The sequence below is a fragment of the Pan paniscus genome, chromosome 15 (genome assembly GCF_029289425.2).
Source record: "Pan paniscus chromosome 15, NHGRI_mPanPan1-v2.0_pri, whole genome shotgun sequence".
NCBI lineage: Eukaryota > Metazoa > Chordata > Mammalia > Primates > Hominidae > Pan > Pan paniscus.
The window spans coordinates 101458154-101484355 of record NC_073264.2 but is presented as its reverse complement, the minus strand read 5'-3'; the positions used below and the strand labels follow the sequence as shown (position 1 = coordinate 101484355).

Here is a 26202-nt window from a genome sequence, read left to right as displayed (position 1 = left end):
TGCCTCCTGTTTAGGGTCTTAGGAGGGGTGCCCTGGGTCCAATACTCAGGTGACTTGCCCAAGGCCACTGCTGGTCAGGACACAGGGGAGCCACATGTCTCCCAAGCCTCCCCAGTTTTGCTAAAAACCAGTGGTTTCTGAGAGAAATGTTCCCTGAAAGACATGGGCGTGTCTGGATTAGGATGGACAGGTTGCAGTGGCCCCATGGGTGTTTGGGGATGAGGCATGAGGCCAGGTGCCTGCACCACCGTGGTGCCAAAGGCTCTGCCGGAAGAGCACTCCTGCTCTGGCTGGTAATGTCCACTTGTCAGACAGATGTGGAGCCAACCCAGCTCAGTCTCTCTGTCCCGTGGCCCCCAGCCTGGAGGAGAGACCAGCTGAGCCTGCCTGAAAGGAGATGGTGCCTGAGAAGCACACAAAACAGCACTGGGTGGGGAAGCAGGGACAGGAAGGAGGGTGGCTGAGCACACGGGTGGCTGTGGAACAGCTCGTTGCTCCAGGATGGCACTTGGCAAGCAACAGGCCTGCCTCTGGCCCCCAGTGCCCGCCTGCAGCACCAGCAGATGTGCCCTCCCCAGGGTCACACTGGCTGGGCCTTGAGGCCCAGGACTCTCTGGTCATTACCATAGAGGTTGTAAAGACAGTGAGGACAGCCAGATGCGGTGGCTCACACCTGTAATCCCAGGCTGAGGCGGGCAGATCACGAGGTCAGGAGATGGAGACCATCCTGGCTAACACGGTAAAACCCCATCTCTACTAAAAATACAAAAAGAAATTAGCCGGGTGTGGTGGTGGGCACCTGTAGTCCCAGCTACTCGGGAGGCTGAGACAGGAGAATGGCGTGAACACAGGAGGCAGAGCTTGCAGTGAGCCAAGCCGAGATCGTGCCACTGCACTCCAGCCTGGGCGACAGAGCGAGACTCCGTCTCAAAAAAAAAAAAAAAACAGGACAGAGGCCTTTCCTGCAAACCCCCTCCCCAGTGACACGCAGAGCCAGCTGCTCAGTGACACGGGCTCAGGGAGAGCCAAAGGCCCCCACCTCCCAGAGTGCAGCCACTGCCAGAGCCGGGCCAGGAGTGCTGCCAGGAACCCTCCTGCCAAGGCCGAACAGGTGGGGTCTTCTCGACAAAAACAGTCCCGGGGTCAGTGTTTGATGAGCCATGGAAACCTGTTAGCGCCTGCCCTTTCCCGGCATTTGGCCACAACATCTCAGCCTCTGCAACTCCTAAGCTGGACACACTTCCTGGAATCTACTGCAGGACTTATTCATTCATTCATTCACTCGCTCATTCATCCCACACCCCCTACTATGCAGCAGCCCTGGAGCTAGATGGAGTCCTTGCGCAGCCCGCAGGCTCTTGTGGCCGGGGAGAGGCAGATGAGTGACCACACACCCAACCAGGTCCCCAAGGGAGCAGAGCAAGAGGTGCTTGGGAGCAGCCCAGTGGTCAGGCAAGGAGAGCTTCCTGGAGGAGGTGGCGCCTGGGGTGTGGAGCCAGCCAGGCAGAGCAGTGGGAGGGTATTCCTGGCAGAGGGCACAGGGCATAAGGTCAGGTGCCCACAGCACCACACATAAGGGGACTGGCGTAACAAGAGGGGTTCCACCCCTTAGTCTGGGAGCAGAAGAATTTTGTTCGGCAGAACACAGGACAGCGTTCAGTCCACAGACACAGTCAAGGTCAGTGTCCATGAGTGAATATAGTCAATGCAGGTGGCCTCCGGCCCTGCCAGAGGGCTGCTGTGGTGGAGACCCGGTGGCTTCACGCTGGACCTGCCAGCCCTAGCCCCTGATAGCCCCCATCATTGGAAGCCACATGATGCCAGGAGGGGGGTGCTGGAGCCTCAGAAGCACTGGCTGCAGTCCACCCACCCCTCCCTGATGCGTGACTGCAGGCAAGGCCCCCTCCCTCTTGGAGCTGTCAGGTGGCTGTGGTGAGCTGTGCAAGGCACCCGGCGCCCTCCCACAGGCAGCCCCCTCTGGAAGGGGAGCTCACATTCAGGGCAGGTGGGAGGGCCTGGCTGGAACCAGCTTTCGCTCAGAAAGCGGGTGGGTTTGGGATAGGGTGGTGAGGACAGTAAGTACCCTGCTAAACAGCCCCCTGCGGCAGGACTCAGCACCATAGGCTAGGCCCCACAGCCCAGAAGGCCGAGAGAGTGGAGCCCGCCAGAGTGCCAGGCGGGGTTTCAGTGTGGCCATCTGCACAGTGGGAGCACCAGCAGCTCGGGTTTTGAGGGCTCATCCGGCAGGAAGGGAGCAGGACAGGGCCACAGCCCCACACCTCCCAGGACGGGTGGGCAGGCCTCACAAGGTGCAAAGCTGCTGGGGGCAGGGAACAGTCAGCCCACGGCCATGGAGCCACAGCCCTGAACATCATCAGAAACATTTTATTGACAACAGTTCCCAACAGAGTCTTTGGGGTCTTTAAGTGGCAGGTGCAGCGTCCACAGGCAGAGTGAGGGCTCCTGAGGAACCTCACCCCAAATTCCCTAACCGGGCGAGGACGGCCACCCCGGGCCCCTGTCAGGTGGGCATGGCAGTCCCGGCAGCACCCCCTCTGAGCAGCCTGCTGTGGGGAAGAAGCCGGGCCGGGAGCCCTCAGTCGTGGTGCCAGCCCAGCTCATGCTCCCCGCCCCGAGGCCCCCAGCCTGTGGGAAGCCCCTGCCTGTAAGGGATGGCTCGTGAAGACACAGGAACAGTGGTGGGGGTGAGGGTCTAGGAATGGGGCAGAGGGTGGCTGAGCACACACCTGACTCCCTGGAGGGGTGCTTCAAAGACATGGGAGGCGAGGGCCATGGGAAAGCTGGGATGAACAACTGACTCCATGCGACTCAACGCTCTCATCAAAGAGGCCCACTCCTCCCTGGCTCCTGCCACCCTAGGCCAACCCTGGCTGATGGCTGGCAGGCCCCTCGACCTGAGGTCAGTAGCTGGGCAGGGCGAGCTCAGGCCTCGGCCGACAACACTGCAGGGAGGCTCCTCATTTTCCTGGGCAACGGCCCTGTGGGGTCCCGAACCCAGCCACACTACCCCTTGCCTCCTCCAGCCACTACACCCTCCAGCAGCTGCCGGTGGGTGGGCCGCTGGGCGTGGGGACCGGCTATGTGAGCAGACCCCGGGTGAGCCTCAGCACTGCCTCATAGGCGACGAAGACCACCATGTTGACAGGGAAGGCGCGGCAGCAATTGAGCACCAGCCCCTTGAAAAGGACCCGGGGTCCCTCCTCTCGCACGCTGGTCACCATACAGTGCAGGAGACCCCGGTAGCGCCTCTGGCCCTGCCCGTCTGCCTGCAGTCTCGACTTGATCACGTCCATGGGGGTGGCCACAGCCCAGGCCAGGACTCCTGCACAGCCCCCGGCCACCAGCACGCCCAGGACATCTGCAGAGAGACCACAGTGCCTTGACTGGGAGCCTGATCAGGGCGCCCAGGGCAGTGCGCCCTGGACTCACTCTTCCGGCCCGTCCTCATTTGCAACAGGCTTGGGAGAGGGGAACGGGACTTGTCCACGACCACACACTGACTCTGTGACACAGCAAGTCTGTCCTGACTCTTGGTGTTGGGAGAACTGAGGAGCCCACTCTGGGAGGCAGGAGGCCAAGTTCAAGCCCCCACTCGGGTACTGGCGGGCAGCACGACCTCACCTGGGCCTCCTCATCCTTCTGGGCTCCCCGCCCTGCCAGGTTCCAGCCCCTGCTCACCTGGCCGGCTGTGGCCAGCGGGGCTGAGCCACTCGCAGAGGACGGCGTAGGAAAGGAAGTAGGTGGCAAAGGAGTGGCCGTCCCGTAAGAGCAGGGCCGAGCTGCCCTTGTAGAGGCCGCGCAGCCCCTCCTCACGGGCTACCGTGGCCAGGCAGTGCAGTGGCCCGCGGTACTTGGGCTCTGGGCAGGCTGGGGGCGCAGGACACATGGGGGGCACAGCCGACGGCCCCGAGGCCGAGAGCCGCCGCTGCTGCTTCTGTTCCTGTGTCTGCGTCTGCAAGCGGACTTTGGCCACCTCAGTGGGCGACGTCAGGAACACCTGGAGCAGAGAAGGAAGCAGGAGTCAGCCACCTGTGGCTCTGCCCACAGCCTGGACCTGGCCTCCCACCGGCCTCATGTTGCTCACGGTGACCTCAGGAGGTTGGGCCCCGAGACCCTGCAGGCTGGCCCAGGGCTGGGGGGCCACGGGGCCCAAAGCCAGCTCCGCCCACCCAATGCCAAAGCCCATGCTTCCTTGGCAGCCACATCTCTCCCAGGCCAGCCTGCCAGGCTTCTCCTGGGACGTGTAAGAAAATTTCCATGACCCAGGTTCAAGAACGTATTTAATAACATATCAGCAATAAAAGAATACCATGGCCAGGCGCAGCGGCTCACGCCTGTAATCCCAGCACTTTGGGAGGTCAAGGCAGGCGGATCACGAGATCAGGAGTTTGAGACCAGCCTGGCCAATATGGGTGAAACCCCATCTCTACTAAAAATACAAAAATTAGCCGGACTTGGTGGCGCGTGCCTGTAGTCCCAGCTACTCAGGAGGCTGAGGCAGGAGAATTGCTTGAACCTGGGACGCAGAGGTTGTAGTGAGCGGAGATGGTGCCACTAAACACTGGCCTGGGTAACCGAGCAAGACTCTGTCCCAAAAAAAAAAAAAAAAAAATCACTAGACATACTGGCTGCCACTTTGTGGGTACTCATTCATGTCGGACTCCACATATGTGCACTGGGGGCTTTACCCTCATGATTTCACTAAATTCTCATCATGCCTCTTACAGATGGAGAGACAGAAGCTCCAAGAGTCTCCCTTGCTTGCCCAAGGTTGCTCAGCTCATGAGAGTCAGAGCTGAGAGCTGGGCCTGGTGGTCTGGACCCCTGGGCCAGGCCTTCAGCTGCTGGGCTGCTCCAGCTGGCTCCGTGCTGTCACCAAGTGCGGAAGTCTGTCTCCCCTGCGGGAGCAAGGGCTCCCTGAGGGCAGGCGGGCACTGCAGGTGCTCCATGCACAGTTGAGGATGGAGAAATGCCCGCATCCAGCAATGGCCGACTGTGTTCAGACATATCCGTGCCTGGAGCCATGAGTGCCCGGGTCCTGCCTATTCAGCTCCCCATGGTGGCTTCTAGGTGACCTTCTGACCGTGACAGGGAGAGTCCCTTTGGTCACAGCCCCCTTCCTGAGGGGGCCGTGCTGGGCAGGACAGCAGCGACCCCCTCATCTGTGTGCTGCTGAGGGGTTCCAGGCCCAGCCTAGGCGGGATGCGAGTTCTTCTCTCACAGCCCCTGGCTCCATGCATGGCCTCCAGTGTCTGCCCTCATCAAGCCTCAGTTTCCCCACCTGCCAGGATGGCTAACCTCTCAGACCCCGCAGTCTCTCTTGGGCCTTCCCCACCCTGGCTGCCCCTACTCACGCGGACGAGGCCGGAGGCGCATCCCGAGAGCGTGATGTCGGCCTTGGCGGGTTTGGCGTCAGGGCTGCCGTACCGGAGCCGGCAGATGTGCGCCAGGCAGTGGCGGTAGGTGCCAAAAGACACGGAAGATACCAGGGACACCGTGCACACGGGCAGCGAGAGGCCCCGGTAGAAGCCCCACACCTAGCAGACAGGATCCAGGTCAGGCCAGGGCCCCGCCAGGAGGAGGAGCCACCCGAGGGAGCCCACACTCAGCCCTGCTCCGCACTCCGCTGTCGGACCTCGGGAAGGTCATTCACAGCCTCAGGGCCTCAGTTTCCTCTGCTGTAAGATGGAGGTCACAAGGGGGGACCTGAAGAGCCAGAGGACCAGGCCCAACCCAGCCCAGCTGCTTGATGATGATGAACTTTTTTTTTTTTTTTTGGAGATAGACTCTTGCTCTCGCTCTTTTGCCCAGGCTGGAGTGCAGTGGCACGATCTTAACTCACTGCAACCTCCGCATCCCAGGTTCAAGCGATTCTCCTGCCTCAGCCTCCTGAGCCACTGCGATTACAGGTGCCTGCCACCACCTCCAGCTAATTTTTGTATTTTTAGTAGAGACGGGGTTTCACCATGTTGGCAAGGCTTGTCTCGAACTCCTGACCACAGGTGATCCGCCTGCTTCGGCCTCCCAAAGTGCTGGGATTACAGGCGTAAGCCACCGCGCCTGGCCTGACAATGAACTAGTAACAGCATGTTCTGCCACTGCTGCTTTCACAAACTAGCCCCTGGCCTGCACCAAGCCCCAAGTCCACGTAGGAGAATGTCGCCAAGTACTGCTCCGGACAGGTCTCTGAGCTAGACCCTAAAGACTCCACCCAACACTGCCTTCAAGGGGTGCCTGGCCTGGAGGAGACAGAAATGCAGTGCATGGGTCCCTCCTCCGACTTTCAAAGACCTGAACGCTACCTCTAGACTCTCTGCTGGAGGTGGGAACCTCCTTCTGAGGCCCCTCTAGCTGCCAGATGTCCTGGCTCCAGACCTCAGAGGAACCCATGAGATTGGCAGAACTATTCCCATGTGGAAGGTGAGAGAGCTGAGACCCAGCGGGGAGCCTGGCATCACCTGCTGGGCAGCGGAGGCAGGCCCAGCATCCCCTCCCTGTCTCCCTACCCAGCCCCTGGCCCCAGACCTACGCGCTCTCGGTGATACGTATCCCGGACGCAGTGCCAGATGCCTGTGTACTTTGGCTCCGTCTGGATCCTGACCTGCAGGAGAAGTGGGCTTCAGGCACGAGCGGCTCCAGGCCTAGGGCAAGGCCAGCAGGCCCTGGGGAAGGGGCAGAGTCACACTCTTGATTGTCCCAGCCATGCTGGACGGTGGCACAGCAGGGACAGGGAGCCTTGTGTTAGACGAGAAACCTGGGGCACAGGGGTGAGAAAGTGGGACTGACATAGTCCCAGGGGCTATGGGGAGCCATTGAAGGCATTTGAGCAGGAAAGGGGTGGCTCTGTTTAGCATTCTAGAAAGTCTCCTGGCCATGGACAGGTGCAGGGGCCTTAGGATGGCTGGGGGGCTGGCTATTGCCGCACCTTCACCGTGTCCAGGGGGTAGCCCACAGCAACACCGCAGACGCCTGCAAGGAAAGAAGAGGCCCACGGTGAGGAGAGTGGGGCCGGCGAGCAGTTCAACCCCATTGCAGGGAAGCAGAAGCAGAGCGCACGCTGACTGGGCTCCCCCAAGGGCAGACCCACATTTGGCCCTTCTGGTCTGCACCAGGTCTCATCAATCCTGAGGGCACCCCCGTTTTAGAGATGAGGAAACTGAGCCTCCGAGTGACTTCTACCCTTTGCAAGCGAGTTCCCCTTCCCTGAGTCCTGGCCCGGGACTGCCTCGTCCTCGCTGCCTTGGGCCAAAGACATGCCGACATGCCCCGGCCTCCCCACGGGCGTCATGCTCTGAGAGAACGTTTGATCCTACCCTAGCTGGGCCCTGTCTCTGAGCCAGGCAGACCTTGCCCTCAAGCCGTCAGCCCATGGAGGGTTTGCCTGTGAGCCAGGCGGTAACTGTGTTTTGGCTGCGTGGGTGGAAGGAGGGGGAGGCACAGCCTGGGCAAAGGCCAGGAGGAGGGAAGCCGAAGCCCACACCGGGGTTCGTGAAGAGCCAGGACTGCCTGGAACCACAAGCGTGTGTGGAAGAGAGAGGGCCGGGAGTCCACACCTTGCAGAGAGGCCTCGGGTGCCAGGCCTCAACATCCAAGCCCCAGCACTGCCACAGGGAAGTCAGAGAGGAAACAGGGTGGTCCCTGGGAGGACCATTCTCTCCCCTGAGGGGAGGTGGTAAAGGCCAATGGAAGACAATAGGCACATGGGGACTGTACCCTATTCACTGTAGCCCAGGACTCAGTAAATATGTGGAATGAAGTGAATAAATGTAAGGCAAAAGACCAAGTGGCTTGGAGAGAACGACCCTTCTTAACCCTCCCATACACCTCACACACCTCACCAGGCTCCTACTCATCCATCAAAGCCCTGCCACGACACTACCTCCTCTCTGGAGCCCTCTCTGGCCTCTGTACTCTGGGCTGCCTCTGTGCCTGGAACATGTTGAGCAGAGCCCTTGTCATATGGCCTTGCTGTTGTATGCCACCGCCACCTCCAGAACTGGAGTTCTCCAAGGACACGGCCGAGGGCTGACACCCCATGACCCAGGGCCAGGCACAGAGTGAGAGCCCTTTACCTAGGCCTCCTCATGGCTCCGGAGGAAAGATGCCAGACTCAGGAGCCCTTTCCAGCTGTGTGACGTCAGGCAAGCCCAGTAGCTTCCCTGAGGAAGGGAGCGGCTGGCCCCAGGCTGGCACCTAGCTGGGGCGGAGAAAGCCTCCTAATGGAGGCCGGGCGCAGTGGCTCACGCCTGTAATCCCAGCACTTTGGGAGGCTGAGGCGGGCGGATCGCTTGAGGTCAGGAGTTTGAGACCAGCCTGACCAACATGGTAAAACCCTGCCTCTACTAAAAACCCAAAAATTAGCCAGACATTGTGGTGCATGTCTGTAATCCCAGCTACTTGGGCGGCTGAGGCAGGAGAATCACTTGAACCCAGGAGGCAGAGGTTGCAGTGAGCCAAGATCACGCCAGTGCATTTCAGCCTAGGCGACAGAACAAGACTCCATCTCAAGGGAAAAAAAAAAGAAAAAGCCTGTTAATGGGGCAGGTACTGTGCCTTCTCCCAGGGCCAGAGCTGGGCCGCTCTCCCAACCCCCATGCTGTTTCCAGAAGTACTGACGCCACCCACTGATGTTTCACAAGACCAGCAAGGGCAGGAGTGCCCACTCAGAACAGCCCCCACAGCCCACGGGATGGAGCTGAGCCCGTGTCCCAGGGCCTGGTTATCTCCCTGAATCAGTCTTTCACCAGGAGCCCTTCCCCAGGAGGGAGAACGGTTTCTCCAGCAGAGTCTGGCCTGAGAAGCAGGTTCTGGAGGCCTAGCCAGGTGCACACACCCAGCAGGGCAGGTGGAGCCACCTCGCCAGGCCCCTTACCATCCTCTGCCCGCCCCTTCCAGTCCCTGCTGCAGGACCAGGCCCCATCTTCCCTACCCATCTCCCCACCCTCTCGATCCTCTCCTGGGGTCTTCTTTCCCTTCCAGTGACTCAATCACCCCTCCCCACACCAAGGACTCCCAGCCTCCCTGACTCTGCCTCCCGAGCGGCCCCCATGCCTAGACCACAGCCCCATCCCCAGCCTGCCCTCAGCCTCCTGTCTGAGCCTCCCAGGCCAGTGCAGCCCCCCAGGCCCTGCAGCACCCCTCACCCAGCCTTAGCCTCCCAGGAACCTGCTCTCTGCTCCTGGCAGATCCTGGGGGGTGAGGGGCTCCTCAAAGCCCCCCCTGCTGCCCAGCACCTTCCTGGACCTCAGTTCCTCCTGCTACCCCCAGGAGCAGCAGTGTCTGCACAGCCCACCATCCTGTCTGTTACCTCCGATGGCTCCAGCGACAAAATCCATGAACAAGGTGTGGCGGGGAGGCCCTGGGTCTGCCTGCCTGAGAGGGCTTTGGTGCCACCAGGGTGGCCTCAACAGCTCCCAGCTGGCCCCTCTCAGACCTTAAATACCTGCGGCAGGGGAGGGGACTGGAAGCAGAGCCTACTGAGGCCACGTGGCACACAGCTGGACTCCCTCCCTGCCCCCGGGACCCTTGTCCCAGTGCCCTCGGGACCCAGGTGTCAGGAAAACACAGGAGGGAGCACGGGAGGCGGCAGGCACCAGAGAGCAGGGGCACTGCCCCATCACATCCAAACACCTCCTGGGGAGGTCCAGAGATGGGGCTGTGACAGCTCTCGCCCTCCAGGTCCAAGCCCAGGCCTTCACTGTGTCCCCTGGGCTTTCCCGACTCCCCTGGATTTGCTCAGGACCCCTGCCTGGGAAACCTGCAAAGCTCCCTCTCTTACTCACTCAAAAAACACTTACTTTGCTGATGCTACACCCAGGCAAATGAGAGCCAGTCCCTGTCCTCAAGGTGCTCCAGTTGGCAGGGAGGGAGGGGGTGGCAAGGACAGGCCTGAACCCAGGAACATCACCCACCATCTGCTCTCACCCTTCCCGCTGCCCCGGTTCCCTGCTGTCTGCTCCATGGGACCCAGGAACAGCACCCACCATCTGCTCTCACCCTTCCCGCTGCCCCGGTCCCCTGCTCTCTGCTCCATGGGAATGTGTCTCCCTGGACCCAGAGGCCAAGGCCAAGGCGGCCTCCACCAAGTCCCCTGCCCACATGAACCAGGGACAGAGGCTGCCGATCCCCCTGCCCACATGAACCAGGGACAGAGGCTGCCGATCCCCCTGCCCACATGAACCAGGGACAGAGGCTGCCGATCCCCCTGCCCACATGAACCAGGGACAGAGGCTGCCGATCCCCCTGCCCACATGAACCAGGGACAGAGGCTGCCGATCCCCCTGCCCACATGAACCAGGGACAGAGGCTGCCGATCCCCCTGCCCACATGAACCAGGGACAGAGGCTCCCGATCCCCCTGCCCACATGAACCAGGGACAGAGGCTGCCGATCCCCCTGCCCACATGAACCAGGGACAGAGGCTGCCGATTCAGCCTCTGAACCAGCGGCTGGGGCCCTCCTGAAGGGGAGACCTCTCCACTAAGACGCTACTTCTGTCTGCTGGGCACTGTAAAAACAGGGACCTCCTTGCCCATGCACCCCACCTTACAGTTCACCAAGCTCCCCTCACTCTCAGGCTCTAAGATCCTCCTCACCACCCCGGGAGGGAGACAGCGCAGCGTTAGTGCTCCCCATTTCACAGATGGGGCCATTGAGGCCCAGAAAGGGGGCTTGTCCAAGGCCACGAGGGCGGCAGGGCTGGATGTGATCCCCAGACGCTCTCATACAACCCACTCTCTGGGATATCCAGGCCCGCCTGGGGAGGCCCCAGAGGGCTCTCAAGGGGACTCAGTGCATGCCCCATGTGACCTGCACTGCAGCCCTGTGAGATCTCCACGGGAGACACCAAGGCTCAGGGAGGCTGTGCAAGTACCTCGGCCACACAGCTGCTGAGCAACAGAATCTAAGTGAGTGCCCCACAGACTGGAATGCCAGCAGGATGGGGGAGGGGCAGGTGTTGATGCATGAGGCCCAGGCAGCCCGTCTGGGCAGCCCTCGGGACAGGTGGCAAGGCCAGGAGGCTGTTTGTCTACCTGTTTTCCTGTCCTCTAATGGCCGGACCTGCAGGCTGGCCTTGAGCAGGCTGAGAGCTGATGGAGGGACAGCCCCCCTGCCAGCCCGGCTATTTATAGGCAAGTGGGAGACACAGGATGAGCAGTGCCAGCTGCCACGGCAGAGGGCAAAGGGCGGGAAGTGGCCCATCCAAGGCCAGTCCCAGTGCTAGTCCTGGCCCTCAAGGGGATGAAGCTTAGCATCTGGTTAGAAGCTGGCTGCCTGCCTTTAAAGCCCAGCTCTGCCACTCACAGCTGAGACCATGGGCCAGCCCCTTGACCACTCTGTGCCTCCGCTTCTGCATCCATGAAATGAAGAGAGTACCTGCCTCATATCTGCGACCACACAGGGCAAAGTCCGGGCGTGTCCCTGTGAGAGTGGCCAGCTAAATGCTAAGGCTGCATTAACAGAAGCATAGAGTCTGGAAGGAAGGAGGTGGCTGGCCTGTTCTGGGCAGGGCAAATACAGCTGAGACTTGGGTTTGATTGCTGATGCTGCACTCAAGAAGCCAGTACCTTGGGTGCTGAGGGAGTTTGAAGCACTGTGTCTAACTGAAAGAACAGGGACCATTCAGATCCATGTTTCCTGTAGAGCATCCAATGCAGCAAGTGCCACCCACCCATAGCACCTGAGCCAGAAGCCCAGGAATTGCCCTGGACACCTCTCTCTCTCCACCCCACATCCAGAGTCCCCAGTCCTGTGTGTCAACCTCTTAAATTCACGTTCAGATCCCTTCACCATTGTCCATCTGCACGGCCTCAGCCGTGTCATCATCCCATGGACCGCAGCCCGCCCCGCCCATGCCCTCTACTCATGAAACCAAGGCTGCCTGTCGAGTTTTAGGCATGGGGACACATCAGTAAACACAACGGATAAAAGCCCTTGCCCTGGGCTGGGCGCGGTGGCTCACGCCCGTAATCCCGGCACTTTGGGAGGCTGAGACGGGCAGATCACAAGGTCAGGAGTTCGAGACCAGCCTGGCCAACATGGTGAAACCCCGTCTCTACTAAAAATACAAAAATTTGCCAGGCGTGGTGGTGGACACCTGTAGTCTCAGCTACTTGGGAGGCTGAGGCAGAAGAATTGCTTGAACCCGGGAGGCTGAGGTTGCAGTGAGCCGAGATTGGGCCACTGCACTCCAGCCTGGGAGACAGAGCGAGACTCTGTCTCCAAAAAAAAAAAAGCCCTTGCCCTGGTGGACCATAATTATGTTCAGGGAGGAGGACAGCCAGCCAACAGATGAATAGCCAAAATACAGAGTACCCACAATGGCAGCAAGTGCCAGGAGAGAAATAAGGTGTCGGGGAGAGGGAGACTTGCAGGAGGTGTTAGGGAGGCCCCAGAAGGTGACATTTGAGACAAGCATGTTCTCAGTCATCGCAGCCAAGTTTTATCTGCCCTTTGTCTCCTGAACAAACATGCCCTAACTTGACCCTCTTCACTGAGGCAGAAACAGAAAACAGGCCACCCCACCATTTAGGCTGCTTCGTGCAGGTCTAAACATTTCCCCACTCAGCTGTGGGCTTCAGGCAGGCAGGGTGGTGCTGGGTTTGTCTCCACACCCATGGCACCCAGAATAGGCGGGCACCCTGGGGAGACCACGTAAATAAGTATGTGAGAAAATGAGTCAGTGAACACATGGAAGGATGGATGGATGGACAGAGGGATGGAGGGACGGATGGAGGAGGGCTGGGCAGACGGATGGATGTAAGACAAACGGAGGAGGGAGAGATGGGCAGGTGGACAAATGGATGGATGGGAGGAGGGCTGGACAGACGGATGGATGAGTGGGTGATAGATGGAGGGACGAGTGGATGGATGAAAGGGTAGAGCGATGAACGCATGGACAGAAAGACGGATGGAAGGATGGCAGGGGCCCCACAAGAAAGGGGTGAGACAGTGTTGCAGAATCTGAGACAGGCCGTCAGTCAGTCCACATCCTCAGCACCCACACTGTGCTGGGCCCTAATGATCAAAGGGACCTCAAAAGGATGTCACTCACCGGCCCCCATCACCCCATCCATCCTTTCCACCGAGCACCTTCTCCTCCCTGAAGGTGTGCACCTGGAGGCCCTGCCCTCCTGGGTGTCCTCAGCTGGAGATAGCCAATGGCATTAGATCACTTTATTTACTTTTTTATTTTTAATTTTTATTGTTTTAGATGGAGTCTCGCTCTGTCGCTCAGGCTGGAGTACAGTGGTGCAATCTTGGCTCACTGCAACCTCCATCTCCTGGGTTCAAGCAATTCTCCTTGAACCAAGGAGGTGGATGTTGCAGTGAGTTGCCTCCTGAGTAGCTGGGATTACAGGCACGTGCCACCATGCCCGGCTAATTTTGTTGTATTTTTGGTAGAGATGGGGTTTCACCATGTTGGCTAGGCTGCTCTCAAACTCCTGACCTCAAGTGATCCCACCCATCTCAGTCTCCCAAAGTGCTGGAATTACAGGAATGAGCCACCGCACCCAGTGGCATTAGACGACTTTAAACAATCATTATTATTCTTGTTAGGTGCAATAATGGCACCAAAGTTCTGTGAGAAAATGCCTATATTTCTTAGAGATACAAACAGAAGTACAGGGTGGTGAAATGGCACGATGGCTGAAATTTACTTTAACATTGTCTGGCAAAAAAAGAAAGGAAGAAAAGGAGAAAGATGATGAGTATATGGCCTTTGTCGTAGTCCGTGATAAAAAGGAGTAGCCGGGTGTGGTGGCGCATGCCTGTAGTCCCAGCTATTCAGGAGTCTGGGGTGAGAGGACGACTTGAGCCCGGGAGTTCTGGGCGCACTGTGCTGATTGTCCCATACACTACAGTCAGCATCCATACAGTGACCTCCCAGGAGTGGGAGACCACCAGGTTGCTTAAGGAGGGGTGAACCCGCCCAGGCTGGAAATGGAGCAAGGCAAAACTCCTGTGCCAATCAGTAGTGGGATTATGCCTGTGAATAGCCACCGCACTCCAGCCTGGGCAACATGGCGAGTGAGACCCCATCTAAAAAAATTTAAAAAGTAGTAAAAGGGCCAAGGGTGGTGGCTCACGCCTATAATCCCAGCACTTTGGGAGGCTGAGGTGGGCGGATCACCTAAGGTCAGGAGTTTGAGACCAGGCTGGCCAACATGGTGAAACCCCATCTCTACTAAAAATACAAAAATTAGCCGGGCGTGGTGGCGGGTGCCTGTAATCTCAGCTACTCAGGAGGCTGAGGCATGAGAATTGCTTGAAGCCAGGAGGCGGAGGTTGCAGTGAGCTGAGATCACGCCACTGCACTCCAGCCTGGGTCTCATTGAAAAAAAAAAAGTAGTAAAAGAACAGTGAACAGGAATGAAGCTGTTTGTACCCTGTCCAGCCTCCTTCCAGGCCTCATCGTTCCTGCCTGTTCGAGGGGAGGAGCCCTCAGCCTAGGGTCTGGCCCGGGGCTCTGCCTCTCCCAGCTGTGCTACCCTGGGCTGGTGGCGTGACCTCTCGGGGTCTTGATTTTTCCAGCAGGCGATGGACCTGGGGTCTTCTGCGGACGGCAGGAGGCAGAGCCTGGGAGAGTCCACTGGAGCCAGCCGGCTGCCCCTCCGACAGGCAGGGTGACTGCTGGGAGATCCAGGCTGCCTTCAGGCCTCCTCCACCGGTGCCCGAGCCCACGCTGTGCGCGGCCCGGGCTGCCCTTGCGGGAAGGCTGCGTTGTCCCCTAGGGGGCGGCAGACGTTGCCCAAGCAACCAACCCGGGCGCCGCAGAGGGCTTCGGGAGGGGCCTGCAGGCCCTGCTGGCCGGGCCACACATTCTAAAATACCTTTTTATTTTTATAACGAAAGGAATAACTACAGGTTATGATTATTTTTAACCCACACAGAACTGATGGAGCCAGCATGGAAAGTGAAAGTCTCACCACCCAGCCTGAGGACCCGCCTGCAGCGATCCGGCCAGCACTAGCCTTTCCTTTATCTTCCTCTTTCTTTTTTTTGAGACAGAGTCTCGATCTGTTGCCCAGGCGGGAGTGCAGTGGTGCTATCTCGGGCTCACTGCAAACTCCGCCTTCCGGTTTCAAGCGATTCTCCTGCCTCAGCCTCCTGAGTAGCTGGGATTACAGGCGCCCACCAACACGCCCAGGTAATTTTTGTATTTTTAGTGGAGACGGGGTTTCACCATGTTGGCCAGGCTGGTTTTGAACTCCTGACTTCGGGTGCTCCACCTGCGTCAGCCTCCCAAAATCTCTGAGAAATATAGGCATTTTCTCACCCCAGGCCCAGGGCCCTAGCCATGATCACACCACTGCACTCCAGTCTGCCAACAGTGAGACCTTGATCCCCAAAATAAATAAGTAAAATGAAACAAGCCAGCCCTGTGCCCAGGATATGAGAGCCTATATGCTCCAGGCTTGGCCCGTGTCTGTTTGGGTATATACAATGCCCAGCTGGCTGCTGCAGACCACACGACCCCAGGCAGTGGGTGGGTGCAGTCTCACCCACTCTGGAAGGGAGTGGGTGTGCCTTTGGGGTGAGATTGGTGTGTGGAGCGGGATGAGCCCCCGCTCAGTCCTCCCAGACACTCTAGCCTCCCTCTGAAATCCTGAAAGCTAGGGCCCTGGGCCTGGGGTCTCTGAGCCTGTGCGGCCCCTGGGACAGACCTTCAAGCTACAAAGCCTATCACAGGGCATTCGTGCTGCCTCCCCTCCCTGGAAACAGGGTGCAGAGGTTGGGCTGCCTCCCAACTCCAGCTCCCACTCCTGCAGGAAGAGGCACTAGATGCTACCTTTCCCACTGAGGTCATCACAGGTGTCAAACCCCACCCTGTGGGCCCACTGCCACTGCTCCTGTTACCGATAAGGACACCACAGCCCAGACAGAAGCAGCCGATGAGAGTTCGGGAAAAGGGTGGGCACAGTGGCTCACACCTGTAATCCCACCACTTTGGGAGGCCGAGGCAGGCAGATCACCTGAGATCAGGAGTTCAAGACCAGCCTGGCCAACATGGTGAAACCTCATCTCTACTAAGAATACAAAAATTAGCCGGGCGTGGTGGCACCCGCCTGTAATCCCAGCTACTTGGGAGGCTGAGGCAGGAGAATTGCTTGAGCCTGGGAGACCGAGGTTGCAGTGAGATGAGATGGTGCCACTGTACTCCAGCCTGGCCAACAGAGCGAGACTCTGTCTGGAAAAAAAAAAAAAACGGCCAGGCGCAGTGGCTCAAGCCTGTAATCCCAGCACTTTGGGAGGCCGGGGTGGGCGGATCACGAGGTCAGGAGTTAAAGACCAGCCTGGCCAACATAGTGAAACCCTGTCTCGACTGAAAACACAAAAAAACAGCTGAGCATGGTGGCGGGTGCCTGTAATCCTAGCTACTTGGGAGGCTGAGGCAGGAGAATCTCTTGAACCAGGAGGTGGAGGTTGCAGCGAGCCTAGTTCACACTGCTGCACACCAGCCTGGGCAACAGAGTGAGACTCTCAAAAAAAAAAAAAAAAAAAAAAAAAAGTCCAAGAAAAGACCTGGAATTTGAGGCCCAGCTCTGCCACAGATGACACCGTAGCCAATGGACTTAACTCCTGTGCCTCAGTTTCCCTATCTGTGAACAGGGACAACAGCCAGCTGCAGCAGGGTTAACAGGTATTAGTAATCAGAGGCAGAAGTGAAGTCAGAGGGCTGACCACGCAGGTCAGGTCAGGCCCTGCTGCTGGCGTTCCTGAGCCCCCACCACACCCTGGCTCTGTCCCTTCAGAGTCCCCAGACCCGTAAGCCTTTTGGGGGGCTGCTTCTTGCAGCATCTCCTGCTGCCCACATTTCTCCCTGCTTTCCAGCCCTTTGTGCCCTGACCAGGAGGCGTCCTTAGACCTGGAGTCCACTGGCTGCAAGGGCTGAGAAGGCCACTTGTCCTGGACCTCAGGGTTCTCACCTGGATCCAAGGCACAGGGAGGTTGGACTGAGGAAAGGGAGGCCCTCTCCAGAGCAGGGCCTGGGGCCTATCATATCAGCTCATGTGGGCAAAGGAAGGGATTGACTTCTGTCTGTTATTCCTTCATTCATTCACTCGTGTGCACCTTCTCATGCCAGGCCCCACGCTGGGCAGGGGAGCCAGAGATGCCACCCTCGCCCACCTGTGGCCCCAGCCTGGCTGGAGAGTGTGTAATCTATTACTGCATAACAAATTGCCCCAAAATTTAGCTGCTTTAAACATCAGACATTGGCAGGGCGTGGTGGCTCACGCCTGTAATCCCAGCACTTTGGAAGGCCAAGGCGGGCGGATCACGAGGTCAGGAGATCGAGACCATCCTGGCCATCATGGTGAAACCCCATGTCTACTAAAAATACAAAAAAATTAACCGGGCGTGGTGGCGGGCGCCTGTAGTCCCAGCTACTCGGGAGGCTGAGGCAGGAGAATGGCATGAACCCGGGAGGTGGAGCTTGCAGTGAGCCGAGACCACAACACTACACTCCAGCCTGGGCGACAGAGCGAGACTCCTAAAAAACAAAACAAAACAAACAAACAAACAAACAAAAACAAAACAACAAAAATCGACATTTATGATCTCAAAACTCCTGAGGGTCCAGAAGCCAGGAATAAACTGGCTGGGTGGCTCTGGATGAGGGGTTCTCATGAGGCTGCAGTCATCTGGAGACTAGGCTAGGTTGGGAGGACCCCTGCCGAAGTGACCCACTCACACGGCTGTGGGCTGGAGGCTTCAGCTCCTCACCACACTGCCGACCTCCCCACAGCACTGCTTGGGCACCCTCACAACATGGCACCAATGTCCCCCAGCACGAGTGATCCAGGAGAGCAAGGAGGGGCTGTAGTGCCTTTTAGGACCCAGTTTCAGAGGCAATGCATTGTCTTTGCCACCATTTTCTATTCACTGGAAGCGAGTCACTAAGTCCAGCCCACGCTTGCTGGGAGGGAAGTGAGGTTTCGCCTCTTGAAATGGGGGAGCACTAAAGACTTGTGGACATATTTTCAAGCCACCACAAAGAGCCAGGAATGGAAACAGATGGATGTGGCAGGCCCCTGCAAGGACCCCAGAAGCCTGTCTCAGTCTTGGCTGTTGTGGAGGTTTCAGCAAAGAGAAGAGAGATGAGCCCTCTGGAAAGCAGATGGAGGCGTCCTCGCTGGCAGCAGTAGGAGTGCATGCCTAATGGGCACACCGGCCTGGACGTGCTTGGCAGGGAGTGGCTGGGGTGAGGCTGGCAGGCCAGCAAGGACTGGGAAGGGCTTGGAGCTCCCAGGCTGGAGCAGCACAGCACATCCAGGGAAGGCAGTGAGCCTGGTGGGGCAGTGGCAGATGAAGGAGGGGAGACAGGACAGAATCCCAGGCAGGAGGTGCCTTGGAGGGGAAAAGAGAGGCAGCTTCGAAGGGAAGCCTCCTGCAGGCAGGCTCACCAGGAGCCCCTGCTAGCCAGGCCTGGCACACAAAGATGCTCAGTAAACGCATGGGCACAGTGGCTCACACCTGTAATCTTGGCACTTTGGGAGGCCAAGGCATGAGGATTGCTTTGAGGTCAAGGAGGTCGAGACCAGTCTGGGCAACTTAGCAAGACTCTGTCTCTAAAAAAAAAAAGAAAGAAAGAAAAAGAAAAAGAAAAAATAGCTGGGCATGGTAGTGCATGCTGTAGCCCCAATTACTTGAAAGGCTAGGGTAGGAGGATCCTTGAGCCCAGGAAGTCAAAGTTGAAGTGAGCCGTGATTGCGGCCTCGGAACGCCAGCCTGGGTGACAGAGACTCTGTCTCTAAAAAAAAAAAAAAGGAAAAGAAAAAAATCCACACATGGACAGGGTGAACGGGAAGCTGCCTGCCACCCTCCGTTTGGACAGCAAGGCCTGTGAAGGAGTGACTTTGGAGGTGAACCCGGCTCCCAGCTGGCCTTCACGCTCTCACGTGTGGCGCAGACACTGGAGGGCCAAGCGGCAGAGGAGCTCAATAATGGGGCTGCGGTGGGAACTCCAGAGGACAGAGCCCGAAGCAGGGGCAGGTAGCAGAGCCCTACGCAGCTGCCCCAGGAAGACGCAGCCCTGCCCGATGCCGGCACGTGCGGGGCAGGTAACTGGTCCCAACACACCTCGGGCTCAGTACACGTTGTCCTTTCTGCCAGCCTCCCCGCCCTCTCCCGCCCACTCCTGCCTCCAGGTGCCATCTCCAGCTCACCCTACCACTCCAACCCAGTTTGCCCTGACTGGAGGCCTGGGACTGCCTGCTCACCCAGCCATACCCACTGTGACAATGGGAACCTGAGAGACGGCACAGCCAGGCCCCCGCAGCGTCCCAGGGCTGCCCCCGAGGCTAAATTCTGTGAGCCCTGGGCAATGTAGGAAGGCCAAGGGCCGCAAGCCCACGCTGTCTCCACAGACGCCTGGCTGAGCTCCTCTTGCCGGCCCCTCTGTGTCCTGACCAGGTGGCCGCACCATCCCTCTGGCCTTCTGCCTCTGGAGCATACCCCGCCCCCACTCCTGCCCCCTTCAGCTCTATTTTTATCCAAGAAGCACTCGCCACGTGTTATTTATGTCACTCCCCATCTTGAGTTTCTGGTCCTCTCATAATCTGGCCCAAGCCTCCTCAGGCTTCGTGGCCCCCTTGAAGGCCAAGTGGGTTCTGAATGGCACCCGGCCTGCCCAGAGCCCACAGCTCGCCTGAACAGTAGCCCTGGGGAACTAAACGTTTGCAACCAATGGCAATACAAGAAACCCACACACCTTGGTGGCAACTGTGGGACTGAATGTGTTGTGCCAAGAGGCCCCAAGCCCTTCACCCTCTGAGGCCCAGAGGGCACCCCCTGGCAAAGAGGGGTCACTCCCACGGAGTGGCTGAGAGCTGGAGATTTATCCAGACGGCAAATGTTTATTCACAGCAAGAAAGAGACCAGTTGGGCAGAGTCATGACTCGCCCGTGCCAGGCCTCAAACCAACAGCTCAGGCCCCAGCCCCCGGCCACAACGCCACGGTCTTCAGCAGCTGTTTGGGACCTTTGCTAGCTGGGGCCAGGAGCCCCACTGCGGGGGCCCCGATTTCCCCCAACCCATCCAGACCGTTGAAGATGCCCTTAGGAAGCCTTCAGGACTTCAGCTGATTAATTACATTCACACTTATCTTCCACTTCCTGCAAAGGTGTGGACAGTTGTGGGCAGACAGCCAGAGCATCTTGCCCTAGAACAGCACGGCAGGCACTCTCCCTGCTCTGTGCCAGCTTGGTGTGAGGCCCCCACGTGCATAGACCAGCCCCTAGAATTCTCCCCAGCCCGGTTCACAGATGACAAACCTGAGGCAGGAAGGCTCATGGGTCAGCGCAGCCAGGAGGAGTCCCAGCTGAGACTAAAAGCAGAACTGTCTGAGTTGGTGTGGGGAAAAGCAAGAGAGCTCAGATTGTTACTGTGTCTGTGTAGAAAGAAGTAGACATAGGAGACTCCATTTTGTTCTGTACTAAGAAAAATTCTTCTGCCTCGAGATGCTGTTAACCTGTAACCCCACCCCCAACCCTGTGCTCACAGAAACATGTGCTGTGTCCACTCAGGGTTAAATGGATTAAGGGCCGTGCAAGGTGTGCTTTGTTAAACAAATGCTTGAAGGCAGCATGCTTGTTAAGAGTCATCACCACTCCCTAATCTCAAGTACCCAGGGACACAAAACACCGCGGAAGGCCGCCAGGACCTCTGCCTAGGAAAGCCAGGTATTGTCCAAGGTTTCTCCCCATGTGATAGCCTGAGATATGGCCTCGTGGGAAGGGAAGGACCTGACCGTCCCCCAGCCGGACACCCGTAAAGGGTCTGTGCTGAGGAGGATTAGTAAAAGAGGAAGGAATGCCTCTTGCAGTTGAGACAAGAGGAAGGTATCTGTCGCCCGCTCGTCCCTGGGCCATGGAATGTCTGGGTGTAAAACCCGATTGTATGTTCCATCTACTGAGATAGCGGAAAACCGCCTTAGGGCTGGAGGTAGGACTTGAGGGCAGCAATACTGCTCTGTAAGGCATTGAGCTGTTTATGTGTATGCACATCTAAAGCACAGCACTTAATTCTTTACCTTGTTCATGATGCAGAGACCTTTGTTCACATGTTCACCTCCTGACCTTCTCTCCACTATTATCCTATGACCCTGCCACATCCCCCTCTCCGAGAAACACCCAATAATGATCAATAAATACTAAGGGAACTCAGAGGCTGGCGGGATTCTCCGTAGGCTGAACGCCGGTCCCTGGGCCCCCTTTTTTCTTTCTCTATACTTTGTCTCTGTGTCTCTTTCTTTTCCAAGTCTCTCGTTCCACCTAACGAGAAACACCCATAGGTGTGGAGGGGCAACCCACCCCTTCAAGTTGGATCTTCCTGAATCTATCCTTAGAGATGGTCTCAACCCACAGTTTCACAGCCACCTCAGAACCACTAAAGAGCCTGGTTTAAACGCAGCTTTTGTCTCTACCTGCTCCCTGGGGCTGACTTCTTAGGTCTGGGGCAGGGCCTCGAAATCTGCCTTCCTAGCTGTTTGCCAAGGTGGCGGCAACTCAGCCCCACAGGGACCCACTGGCCAACTCCAACCCCAGAGGTCTAGAGAGGGAAAACCTGTGGCCAAGGCCACACAGCAGGACAGAGCAGAGTCTGGGTCCTCTCACCAGGCTGGGCTCCAAGGCTGCCTGCTCGCCCCTTGCTCGGGTTGGGAGGAGGCAAAGCTGGTGGGGCACGGCGTGGCGACCTGCCCCCTGTGGTTCCAGCTATTCAAGAGGCTGAGGTGGGAGTATGGCTTGAGCCCAGGAGGTTGAGGCAGCAGTGAGCTGTGACTGCACCACTGTACTCTGGCTGGGCAACAGAGCGAGACCCTGTCCCTGTCTCTCTCTCTCTCTCTCTCTCTCACACACACACACACACACACACACACACACACACACACACGGCACCAATCCCATTCCCTCATAATCTAATCACCTCCCAAAGGCCCTGCTTCTAACACCATCACCTCCGGGGTTAAGACTTCAGCATATGAGGAACAAAACACACTGGGGCCTACCTGAGGGTGGAGGGGAGGAGAGAGAGGATCAGTGGGCATTAGGCTTAATACCTAGGTGACAAAATAATCTGCACAACACACCCCCATGACATGGGTTTACCTATACGACAACCCTGCACATGTACCCCTCAACTTAAAAGTTAAAAAAAAGGACTTCAACATATGAATTTTGGGGGGACACACACATTCAGACCATGGCAGGTCAGCCAAGCCCCTTCTGAAGAGGTAAGCATTGAGCAGGAACCCAAATCCTGTTTGTTTGTTTATTTATGTATTTATTTTGAGAGAGTCTCCCTCTGTTGCCAGGCTGGGGGGCAGTGGCGTGATCTCGGCTCACTGCAACCTCTGACTCCCAGGTTCAAGCAATTCTCCTGCCTCAGCCTCCCAATTAGCTGGGATTACAGGCATGCACCACCACGCCCAGCTGATTTTTGTTTTTGTTTTTTTTTTTTTGAGATGGAGTCTTACTCTTGTCACCCAGGCTGGAGTGCAGTGGCAAGATCTCGGCTCACTGCAACCTCCGCCACCTGAGTTCAAGCGATTCTCCTGCCTCAGCCGCCCGAGTCGGTGGGATTACAGGTGCCTGCCACCGCGCCTAATTTTTTTGTATTTTTAGCAGAGATGGGGTTTCAGCATCTTGGCCAGGCTGGTCTTGAACTCCTGACCTCATGATCCACCCGCCTCGGCCTCCCAAAGTGCTGGGATTACAGGCGTGAGCCACCACGCCCAGCCAGAACCCAAGTTCTAGAGGTAACGACGCCAGGCCAGGCAGAAGCTTCCAACATGGCAAAACCCCATCTCTACTAAAAATACAGAAAATTGGCCAGGCATGGTGTCGGGTGCCTGTAATCCCAGGCTACTAGGCCCCTTCCCAAGGACCCCAGGGACTCAGAGGAGCTGCCAGTGCCAAGGCCCTGAGAGGGGCACAAGCTTAGAGGGTGGGCTCCAATAAGAGGGCCAGAGGGCATGAAAGGTGGGAGGTGAGGTTGTAGTCTGGTTACCCTGGGCCTCACACCATGGCACTGAGCTCGAGTATTCCAATATGAGACAGGAGGCGACTGACAGCGCGCCGGCCCCACCAATCTTTGGCCAGGAGTTTGCAACCTGCTCAGGTGGCTCCCATCCCGAGTCTACACCTGTGCTTGCTGCCAGAGCCCTTCTGTGCACTCTCCCCTGCACAGCCTAACTCCTGGGAAGGTCTACAGAGCTGGTGCCTCATCCTCTCCCCCTCAACTTGCCCTCTGGCAGCCTGAGTTGCAGCCACCCCCCACCCCCCAATCCTGGCCCAAACAGCTCCTGCAGGGGGTCATTCAGCTCCAAGATTCCAGGGTGGGGACAGAGACTTGCGTTTCCTTTTTACTTTCTGGTGTTTCTGATTTCTCCACACTGAACCTGTCTTGTGTGAGAATAAAAGCTGTACACAGGGAAAACTCCAACACACCCTTTCCAGTGAGCTGGCTTGACCCTCGGTGCCCCGTGACAGTCCCTCCGGCCTTGCTGTCCTCCTGTGCTGGCCTTGGGCCTGCCCTGCCCCTTAAAAGGCTGGGGTCCTCAGGGCTGCACAGAGCCCTGCCTCCTCTGGGATGGGAGGTCCAGGGCTCTGTGGAACATGGGAGTTTGAGAAAGCACATTCTGTGCTGTAACCTTATCCTCAGGAAATGAAATAAAACAATAGACACTGAACCCAAGTGTCCAAGATGTAGGCATAAGGATTCATTTACTTGGCACCAACTTTTTCACTCCTCCTTTCTGGTCTCTCCTCAGCCCTGACATGGAGGTCAGGGATTTGTGTCTGTCTTGTCCCCAGCACAGGGCACAGGGCAGTGCGCCGACTGAGTGCATGATTCCCAGGCAGCAGGGAAACAGGGTGCTCAGGAAGATGTGGTTTTGCAAAGTTTAGTAACCCAGCAGCACACCCGTGTGACCCCATCCCTTTCCAGTGCCTGTCCTCACCCCCTCCCCAATGTCCCCCACCCAGTGTCAACTGTGCAGGCCCTGGGCACACCAAGATGAAGGGGACAGACCTGGGACCTGCCCTCAGGGTACTTCCAGCTGAAGGCAGCCCCCTGTCACCCACAAGGGAGCCGAGGCTCCCTTGGCGGGTCAGGTCAGGCAGATCTGTCCCAGAGCCCAGTCCTCCACTGTCCCCCACATGTTGACCTTAGTCCCCAAATCCAACAGCCCTCCCCCGACCACACACACACACCCAGAACCCTGCCCTCTCCTTGCAAAGTGCACAGCTAAGGGCCCGCACTCCTCATCTCCCAGGCCTGGCACGATCCCACTGCTGCCCTCACACGGCCTGCCTCAGCTCTCTCAACAAAGGACCCTCCCTGCAAGGAGGTTTTTCTTTTTGAAATAGGGTCTTGCTCTGTCATCCAGGCTGGAGCACAATGGTTCGATCATAGCTCACTGCAGCCTTGACCTCCTGGGCTCAAGCGACCCTCCTGCCTCGGCCTCCTGAGTAGCTAGGACTACAGGCCTGCAGGCATGCGCCACCACATCCTGCCGATTTTTTTTTTTTTTAGAGATGGGGCCTCACTATGTTGCCCAGGCTGGCCTCAAACTCCTGGCTTCAAGCGATCCTCCTGCCTCAGCCTCCCAAAGTGCCTGGATTACAGGCATGAGCCACTGAACCCAGCCTCAAGGAGGTTTCTGAAGCTCAACTATCGAATACCTACTGTTTACCAGGCTACTAGGCCCCTTCCCAAGGACCCCAGGGACTGAGAGCTCAGTGCAACCTGCCCCAAGCATAACTTTCAAGGCATGTGCATTCTCTCAATAACAAAGCAAAACAGGTCATGCTTGTCTCCTTATCCGTTTTCATCATTTTCTCACTACTGCCACATGCTGTTAAGGTACTGGATTTTCCTCCCAAACCTCCTCAACCAGGAATGGATGTGCAGGGATTTGTGCTTTACCTCATGAGCCCTCCAGCATCCCAAGGACACCCTGTTCCTAAGGTAAGTGACTACATGTAGGTAGTCCAGTGTAATCACCGTGTCTGCAGGAGGCCTCCAGCCACCCGAGTAGCCCCACAGCCAGCTCCTGCCCTTTTGGGTCTGGGCTTCTCTTGGGGCCCCCATACCACTGCTTTTCTGGCCCATGGGCCACTCTCCCCCATCCGCACACCTGCCTCCCTGAGGCAACCAGGTGGGTCAGAGAGGCTGTCGATATTCAAACCCAGGCCTCCAGACCCCTCGTTCAGGGCCCACCAGCCATCACGAGCCCTGGACTAGGAGTCAGCAGACCTAGGGTTTGGGTCTCTGCTTAACATTCTACTTAGACTCTAAAAGGAAACTAACATGAGCACTGGGGACCCCTGCCCCTAGCACCAGGCTGCACTACTGACAACACCTACCTGTGTGTCCTAGTACCAAATACACAGAACCTTTCGACCTGCACCTCCAGGAGGTAGGTACCCACTGGAATTTGGATAAAAGAACCATGTGACCCTAAACCTGGAAACGTGGTACACGGTGTGGCCTTGCCTGCCTGCAGGCCCTAGAGAAGGAAGCCGGGCCCGGCCTAAGGCTGTGATCTGACTCCAGCGAAGAGAAAGCGCCTGGCCCGTCCCTGCTCCCAGGCTCCAACCTGACAGTCTGGACCTCCAGAGGCGCTGGGGAAGGGCTGGTGGGAAGTCACCGAATGGGACCCTCCACAGGGACCAGGGCAGTCCCTTGCCACTGCGAATGTCAGGGACTCCTGGGGGGCCGAGTCAGACTCGGCTCTCATTCATCCCCGCAGCCCATGGATACCCTGGTGACCCAGAGCCAAGCGCCCTCCGACTTCAGCGCCTGAGCGCGGCCCCTACCGAGCCCCTCCGGTCTCGCCCCGTCCGGCCGCCGCTGACGGAAGCGCTGCGATCTGGCCCGACTCCACTCCGCAGCCCAGTCCAGGAACCTCCCTCTCTCCACAACCTTCCGCGGCTCCCGCGACCCGCAGTCCTCGGGAAGGAGCTGTGGCCCGAAGGCCTGGTGCGCCCTTTGCCCCACGGCCCCTTTCCCTTTTAAGGTTCCCTGCTCTCCGCCCAAATCCCAGCCTCAGGCCCCGCAGGAAGCGCCCGTGCGCGTCCGACCCCCAGAACCCGGCGGGTTCGGCCAGGAGGCCGGAAGCCCCGGAGGCCACCGCCGCCGAGGGCGCGCAGGCGGGACGGGCAGAGGCTCCCCA

The 26202-nt window shown here is 58.0% G+C and overlaps 1 protein-coding gene across 2 annotated transcripts; it reads right to left on the bottom strand.

The window, feature by feature from the left end:
- Nucleotides 1-938: 938 nt before the first annotated feature.
- SLC25A47 (solute carrier family 25 member 47) lies at nucleotides 939-26061 on the bottom strand. Of its 2 annotated transcripts, XM_034938141.3 has the most exons (6): nucleotides 25847-26061; nucleotides 6947-6990; nucleotides 6551-6622; nucleotides 5376-5558; nucleotides 3700-4018; nucleotides 939-3379 (listed from the first exon to the last, which is right to left on the bottom strand). In XM_034938141.3, the coding sequence occupies exons 5-6, from the start codon at nucleotides 3905-3907 to the stop codon at nucleotides 3099-3101; spliced, it is 489 nt and encodes a 162-aa protein (XP_034794032.1). In that variant the 5' UTR covers nucleotides 3908-4018; nucleotides 5376-5558; nucleotides 6551-6622; nucleotides 6947-6990; nucleotides 25847-26061; the 3' UTR covers nucleotides 939-3098. The 2 variants fall into 2 exon arrangements, with proteins under 2 accessions (XP_034794032.1, XP_003832903.2); XM_003832855.6 differs by lacking the exon at nucleotides 25847-26061 and having other exon boundaries at nucleotides 6947-7754.
- Nucleotides 26062-26202: the final 141 nt, after the last annotated feature.

Coding starts and splice junctions, on each gene's coding strand:
- SLC25A47 (XM_003832855.6), bottom strand. CDS start 7,051: ATGGGGTTGAACTGCTCGCCGGCCCCACTCTCCTCACCGTGGGCCTCT. Junction 6,623..6,946: donor ACCCCCTGGACACGGTGAAG/GTGCGGCAATAG, acceptor CTTCTCCTGCAG/GTCAGGATCCAGACGGAGCC. Junction 5,559..6,550: donor ATACGTATCACCGAGAGCGC/GTAGGTCTGGGG, acceptor CCTGTCTGCTAG/GTGTGGGGCTTCTACCGGGG.